Source organism: Aplosporella prunicola, assembly GCF_010093885.1.
Source record: "Aplosporella prunicola CBS 121167 unplaced genomic scaffold K452scaffold_91, whole genome shotgun sequence".
Taxonomy (NCBI): domain Eukaryota; kingdom Fungi; phylum Ascomycota; class Dothideomycetes; order Botryosphaeriales; family Aplosporellaceae; genus Aplosporella; species Aplosporella prunicola.
The window spans coordinates 22,715-30,156 of record NW_022983619.1 but is presented as its reverse complement, the minus strand read 5'-3'; the positions used below and the strand labels follow the sequence as shown (position 1 = coordinate 30,156).

General features: G+C 59.5%; 3 protein-coding genes across 3 annotated transcripts; all 3 read right to left on the bottom strand.

Moving 5' to 3' along the window:
• Positions 1 to 887: 887 nt before the first annotated feature.
• On the bottom strand, positions 888 to 2,969 carry K452DRAFT_303419 (uncharacterized protein; the record flags this gene model as incomplete). Its single annotated transcript, XM_033542717.1, has 1 exon — positions 888 to 2,969. One exon carries the CDS (start codon positions 2,967 to 2,969, stop codon positions 888 to 890), a length of 2,082 nt encoding a protein of 693 aa, XP_033391345.1.
• A 1,115-nt stretch (positions 2,970 to 4,084) lies between these two features.
• Positions 4,085 to 5,149, bottom strand: K452DRAFT_172454 (uncharacterized protein). The gene is made up of 4 exons (XM_033535814.1): positions 5,132 to 5,149; positions 4,772 to 5,040; positions 4,557 to 4,724; positions 4,085 to 4,412 (listed from the first exon to the last, which is right to left on the bottom strand). Exons 2-4 carry the CDS (start codon positions 4,968 to 4,970, stop codon positions 4,276 to 4,278), a joined length of 504 nt encoding a protein of 167 aa, XP_033391344.1. The 5' UTR covers positions 4,971 to 5,040; positions 5,132 to 5,149; the 3' UTR covers positions 4,085 to 4,275.
• K452DRAFT_293091 (uncharacterized protein) lies at positions 5,091 to 7,400 on the bottom strand. The gene has a single exon (XM_033541499.1). The coding sequence runs from the start codon at positions 7,081 to 7,083 to the stop codon at positions 5,239 to 5,241; it is 1,845 nt and encodes a 614-aa protein (XP_033391343.1). The 5' UTR covers positions 7,084 to 7,400; the 3' UTR covers positions 5,091 to 5,238.
• Between the last annotated feature and the right edge of the window lie 42 nt (positions 7,401 to 7,442).

The following is a 7,442-nucleotide window of genomic DNA, read 5'->3' as shown; positions in this document are numbered from 1 at the left end:
CGCACTCTTCCAGCGACGAACAATACCGTCACGTCTCCATGCGCAGCAGTGCCTGCTCTACAGTAAGGGACTAGGACTGCGGGTTAGTGGGCTGTGGCAAGGGATGGAGACTAGACCACACCCGGGGCAGTGAAGATCTCTGGGGTGAGAGTGTTGAGCCATTGATGTGATGTAGCGAGCTGAGGTGGTAGCTGGTGAGCTGTTTGAGGCGCTTTTTATGCCACTGCTACTGCTGCGCGCTCACGGGCTGTGCAATGCCCTTCATACACGCTGGTTTTTCTTTTTCTGGTGACTGTACGGGGGTTGCAAGGGCAACGTACTGTTCTGTTTTAAGCCGCTGTGTGTGTATGTATGTATGTATGTATGTATGTATGTATGTATTTTCGACTGAGACCCTCCCTACCTAGGCCTTACACCGAAAACCACAGCTCAGAGCTTCAGAAGAAGCACTCCGCACACCCACCCCCTCACCTCAACGCAGAGGAGCAAGCATGTCCAGCGGCCGCGCGCAGTTCAAAGCCGTCCATACATACACACACATACAACGAGAGCAGGGACCCGGACGCACGCCCCGGACGTTAAGGACGCGAGCCCGTCCGCGGTGGGCGTGGCGTGTTTTATTTAAGCGTAGGCGTAGATGTGCCGAGGTGGTTGTGGAGGTAGCTAGTGGAGATAGTAAAGGTTGAAGAGCACAGCAAAGCAGGCAGTGTACAGTACATTCATTCGTTGGTATCAAGCAACAAGCAACAAGCAGCAAGCAACAAGCAGCAGGTATCAAGCAAGCATGTGAGCGCGGTATTAGCTCCTCCTCTCCCCCTCCTCCCTTTCTCTCTCCCTCCGTGCATCTCCTGTACACTTCCTGTGCCCCTAAAGCAATTCCTGCTAACTCATGTCCCCTCGTACGGCACGACGCCTTCCCAGCGGTGGGCGGGGCGGGCGCTGCTGCTGTCGTTGATGCTGCCGTCGTCCTCCTTCCCTCGCACATCTGTGTCCGCATCTGCGTCTATACTGTCCTCATCACTGCCCTCTTGCCCGTACTCATGTTCACGCTCATGCTCACGCTCATGCCCATGCCCGCACTCGTGCTCATACTCCTGCAGCTCAAACGGCGACAGCTCAACCGCTGCCACGGGCGAGGGATGCGTACCAGCAGTCCCAAACGCAACCCCGCTCCACAAGACGCTGACATCCTCGCCCTGCTCCTCTTCACACAGCGAGGTCACGCGCGAGGGGAACAAGTCCTCCATCTCCGCCATACTCAACGCCGCACCTGCGCCCGCGCTCTCTTGATGAGAAAGGGGAAGTGCCAATCCACCGCCAGCGGCGTTAAATGTATTGCCAGACCCAGCGCCAGACGCACTCGCGTCCCGGCACTGCTGCAGTCGCTCCCGAAACGAGATCTCGGGCAGGCGCCGGTGGCGGGGCTTCGTGGGCGTGGGCGGCGTCAGCGACACGATGAACGGCGAGGGCGAGCCGTGCTCTGTGGGGAGAGAGTGGCTGAGCTGGGCGAGGGGGCGGTGCGGCGAGTTGAGGAGGAGCGTGAGGCTGTTGCGGCGGGCTGCGTCGTCTGGGGTTTCGGCTGCGTCGTTTGTGGTGAGGTTGGGCTTGCTGGGTTTGGAGGGAGTGGTCGTGGTGGCGTTGGTGTTGGTGAGGGTGATGGTGGCGGTCGTGGTGCTGTCATCGATGTGTGAGTCTCGTCGCGGTGTGCTGTCTACGCTGCCCGGTGTGGTCGCTAACAACGTGGGCGTGTTGGCGGGAAGCGGGTCGATGCTCGAGCTGGCGTGCAGGGTGTGGATGATGACGGTGTCGTCGGGGTCGAGCTCCATGTCTGCGCTGAACCCAAAGTCGAGCTCCGAAGCGTCGTGCTGGCCAGCAGTCTCGGTGTTGACATGCGCGTCTAACAACGGCATGTGGCTCTCTGGCAGCGTCTGCGAGGACGGCCGGATCTGGTGATGCGCGCTGGGGTCTCGAGGCGGAGTCGAAGCGTCGGGCTGCTCGGTGTGCTCGCGTGGCTGGAGCGGCTTCAGTGACTCCCAGAACTGCGAGTCGATCCGCGCGGGTGGGAGCAGGGAAGATGTGCGCGAGGTGTTTAGTATAAGTGAAGGCGTGCTGGACGTAAGCACTTGGACGGGCTCGGGCTGTGGAACTGTAGGCTCAGGCGCAATATGGGGAGAGCCGACAAGAGTAGGTTCAGTAGAGTGCCTCCACGTCTTCATGGAAACCGTGCGCGGCGGCAGCGGGATAGGACGAAGCGGCTGTTCAGATTCCGAGGCGTCGCTCAGGTGGGAGCGGATATACCGCAGTTCGTAGCCCTCGCCGGTAGCCCTGCTGCTTGAAGTAGCAGCAGACGAGCTTTGCGCGCGTTCGGTGCGTTCAGCGCGTTCGTGAGTGGTTGGAGGAGACTGAAGCACGAAGTCCGCTTCAGTGCGCACTTGAGGGCGAGAGTCGTGTGGATGGTTCGCCGCTTCAGAGGTGTTCTTCTTCTCGAGCTCCGTCCGGTACTTTGCAATCTCCAGGAAAGCCAGGCGCCGCTGGACCCACCGTTGCGCCTTGCGCTGGCGCCAAAAGATGAATGCAATGCCGCCAAAGCCCATACACGACACGATCGAAAGGGTGAGCCAGATGACGTAGCCGAGCTTTGTGTCGTCGTTGGCGTCCTTATTGATTACGAGAGCTGAGCCAGCCACGACAGCGGAGACGAGGGTGGCCAGCGCGGCGACCATGGCGGCGCAGAAAAGCTTCGCGTGGGCGGGATAGAGGCCACGGACAGGCGGCTTGCCGCAGACACTCGCGTTGCTTACAGTGCCGTCAAGGGCCTCGGCATCGCGAAGGAACTGCGAAAACGTCTCTGGGTCGTGGCGCGGACTGAGGTGGTAGCCGCTGGGTTGCGACGTTGGTGGGGCGGGACCGTCCATGTTGACGATGGCGGGTGAGGACTGCCGGGGACTGATTTCGGTGACGGAGGGCATGGAGTTGGTGTAGAAGGGTGCTTTTATATTTTAGTTAGCAGAAAATTTGGGTTTGAAGTTGATGTGAAGTAAATAGATGATAAAAAATGGAAGATGCCAAAATGGAGTGAAGCATTCACGCGCTGAGAGTGAAAGTCTGCGGTGCGTAGGGTCAGTGTGTCCAAGCGTGGTGATGTTAAAGAAGGTGGTTGCCGGTCCGGGAATGGTGTTAGGAGTGGCGTCGGAGGACTTGCTACCCTCTCCAACCATCTTGCACCCCGAACGATGCGGACTTTCGTAGGCATATAACTTGTCTTCTTACCCAGAAGTATTCAGTGGATAAAGTAAGCTCTTAAGAGATAATAGGACGACGAGCAAACAGTCCAGAGAGAAGTGCACATTACGCGGGGACTATAACAGAAGTAGTTGTGACTTACCAAGAGGTAGCGAATGACAGAGCCGTACAACAGCGCGTGGGCATCAAGTGAGTGAAGCAAAGCTGCAAGCAGTGGAAGACAAGAGAAAGCACGCCACAGGGACGAAGGCAGCTCGCAAGCAAGACAAGGACATGAAGCCTCCAGCGGATGACGCAACCATATACGCTCACAGCACTCGACCCCAGCAGCAGCGGAGCGCAGAAGCGAGAAAGAAGAAGAAGAAAAAAGAGGAGGAGAAGAAGAAGAAGGACGAGACGAAGCGGCGTCTCCCAACGGTATCAGCGCATAGTGGCCTAGGTAACGTGAGGTTGGATGCGTGAAGACAGTACCTACCTAGGCAGTTCAAGTCACACACGCCACAGCCAGGTACCCCGCCATCCAGATGCGCGCAAGCAAGCCCCCGGCCCATGGCGCTGCGCCTCGCTGAGAGCGGCGAAGAAACGTTGTTTGCCCTGTGCCTATGCCTGCTTGTCTGATACCCACCCCGACCTACTCTCCAGCCCGCCATGCAGGTACGCGCTGCCCTACATGGAGGCCGCAACTTGTCCACCTCCCTACCGTACAGCACACCTATGACCCTACAACGGTAGTCGGTAGGCCGGTAGGTAAATACCTAGAGAGGTAGACAGCCATCACCACCAACACGCAGCTCTTTCAGCCCATCCCACACACACACCGCGTCTGTCTTACCTCCCGCCGCGACCCAACCCACCGGACCCGCCCGTCTCATTTCCACCACCACCAAAGTGGAGTGACAAGATTCGCGCGTGCAACATCACGAGCATCCGACAACCAGCACGCGCGCCCATACACACACTGTACGCAGTGCGCAGTACGCGGTGCGTGGTTACCTCGCCAGGCACTGACTGACGGTACGGCACCTTAGGCACCTACATATATAGGTACCTAGTTATCTCGCCGACCGTGCAGGCGTGTGTATGTACGTATAACGCCATACGCACAGGGCGCCGATTCCGGCTTCCGCGCCCGTGTGCGACGTCCGGTGCGGGAAGAGGTGGGTGAATGACTGAGTACACTGAGTGAGTGGGTGCACTCACTCATGGACGGATGGATGGATGGACGCTACCTAGCCTGCCATGGATGTCAGTGACAAGGAGACAACTCGCCGACAGATCACGATGACTTGGACAGGCAGGCACACCCTTCATACGTACCCATATCCCGACCACACCAGCCCACCCCATCCCATTCATCCCAACCATCGCGGCCAAACCCCCACGTTTCAGACAAACAGCCCGTGTCGCACACCACCACACTACACACCACCAACAGCTTAGCGGCAGCGCAGCGGCGTAAAAACAGCCGTGCCGCCCCCCATCTCGTCAGCGTCAGCCAGTGCGTAGCCAGCGGAGAAACGGTACCTACAGTAGAATAAAATGAGCGAACGCATGCCCACCACCCCCAGACAAGGACATTCCCTACACCTCGCGCCAGGGCTCTCGCCAGGGCCGGCACCGGCACCGCCGCCCGGCCCCTGTTGGAGGGATGTATGCATGCATACATGCGTGCATATCGACAAGGATAAAGAAAGGCAGGGACAGGGACTAGGGGCGTATGTACACATCCGTTTCGTGACTTTGTAGTAGGCATACGTGCCTAGATCCCTGTTGCTGATCACAGCACCAGTTGCTGGCCTTACCCTACTGCTTAGTTACTGCGTACTGCTTCGGTTTGAGATTGAGATTGAGGTTGAGATTGAGGTTTGCGGCGTGCTTACCTACCTACCTACATGCTTACGCTACTGACCATCACCACCAGCACACGCAATTGTTGAATTGCCCCTCTCATCATCTGCCTCTGCCTCTGCCTCTGCCATCTACACAGAAAACAAACTAGACGACCTTCCTCCCCAACCGTCTATTCTCCCTCTGGCGCTGCACCTTCAAGCTCTCCCTCCGCCGCTTCTTCCACGCGCGGTTATACTCGCCCCGCTGCTCCCAGAAATGGCGCGCAAAGTCCGACTGCTCTGCATCCCCAGCACCAGCAGCAGCAGCGCCAGCAGCACCAGCAGTATTACCCTCCCTCGCGCCCAACGGCACCGTATTCGCGTCCAGCATGTACGCATCCCCGCCCTCGTCGGCATAGCCCTCTTCCCCCTCGCCCTCGCCATACTCCTCCCCGTACTCCTCCCCCTCATCATCATCGTAGTACTCGCCCTCGTGCCATGGGAACTTGCGCCCAATGGCAGCGGTGTCCGGCGTCGGCGCCGCGCTGCGCATGTCGCGGCGCGCGTACGGCGTGTGCGGCGCAGTGGCAGTGGCGTCGGCGTCGGCAACCTCGTCTTCGTCCTCGTCACCCCCGCCGCCGAAGAAGCTGAACGACGTGTTTAGCGGCGCGAGCGGCTGCGCTGCCTCGGCGTCGGCGGACGGCTTGGGTCGCTTGAAGAGCGCTTCTAGTGGGTGCACTTCTTTGGGCGTTGCGGCGTCCGGCATGTCTGTGTCTGCGCCAGCAGAGGCGGTTTGAGTTTGAGCGGGCGCCTCTGTGGTTGTCTCTTCTGAGCCGGTGTCGGACTCGGCCTCAGATGAGGACGCGGCCTCCGATTCGTTGACCGAGTCTTCGTCCTCGCTGCCGCTGCTGCTGCTCACGTCCGACGAGCTAGCCGAAACAACCGACGACTCGGCGTCGGATTCGCTGGCGTCGGCACTGTCGGACGCAGCATCTGGCGCCGACGCGGCCAGCTTCGCAGGCTTGCGCTTCGCTTCCAGAGCGTCGGAAATGCGCTGCGCGGACGACTTGCCCGACGGGACGGTCTCAGCGTCAGCGGGTGCAGGAGGTTCAGCTGCCCGCTTCCGCTCTGCTTTAGCTTGCTCTTTTGCTTTGCGTCGCTTGCTGAGGTGCTCGGCTTCTGGTTCCACGACATTGCCCTCTTCGTCAACCCAGCCCTTGCCCTCGACAAACTCGGCCGTCGTCTTGGCGTCCTTCGCGACCTGGTTACCCTTAAGGAAGGTCGCGTGCTTCGTGGTCTTTGCAAACTCGTGAACCACAACGTCGCGGCTGGATTTCTTTGCCTTTTTCGGCTTCTCCAGGCTCTTGTCGGGCTTGGACGAAGGCGTAGGCACGGCGTTAGGGGGCAGAGACGTCCTAAACAGCATCTCGGGCTCCTTGGTGTACTTGGACTTCTCCTGTTCTTTCCTCTTGTCCTTCTTGTCCCTTTTCTCCTTCTTATCCTTTTTACGCTCCTTGCTGTGAGACTCAGGCTCCGTCCAGCCGCGCTTGACCTGCCTCTCGTCCGGCAGCTCAAACCCAGGCAAGATGCCCTTCTTGCGATCGCCCTTGACCTTCTTGACCTTCTTCACCGGCTTCTCTTCCGCGCCTGCACCCTCACCCTCGGCCGCCTGCCCTTCCACCATGCGCTTCCTCTTCTCCGGGCGCGCGTCCTCAACGCGCACCTTCGTGCCTCTGAGAATGGAGCCATTCAACTTGTTCTTCAGCTTCTTGGCGTCCATGGTGGGGATCTCGACGTAGCCGTAGCCTTTTTCGGGGAAAGTCTGGACGGTGTGGTAGGAGATGCCAGTCGCGTGCGGCAGAACCGACGGCGGGATAAACACCTTGAGCAAGTCCGGGTTGAGCGGCGTGATATGCAAGCGCGTCCTGCCCTCAGCGGCGCCGTCGATGGCAGTCTTGTTGTTGGAGGAGGAGCTGGTCGTCGTGGCCGTAAGCGCTTGTGCAACCGGCATAGCTGGAGCGGGGAAGACAGAGCGGGAGGAGGGAAGAGGAGGAGAGATGTCGTGGAGCGCTAGCGATTGTCGCCCAGCCCGTCCGTCAGCAAAAAAAGCAGGGAAGGGCCGGGAAAAGGAAAAAAAGAAAAAAAGTTGCGGCGCGCAGCAGCTGCACCGTCCACAAGCAGGCTAACAGGACAAAAAGAAATCGCGGGCGGCGGAAATCGCTTTAGCGCCCGGCGCCCAGAGCGCGCGTTTCCCCGCGCCAAGCTCCGACAGCTTGACGACGGTATTTGATACGCGGCCCGGAGGCCCCTGCGTGCATCATGTCTCGACATTGTGTCGTGCGCCTCTCCCCGACGGGTGTGACCAACCGC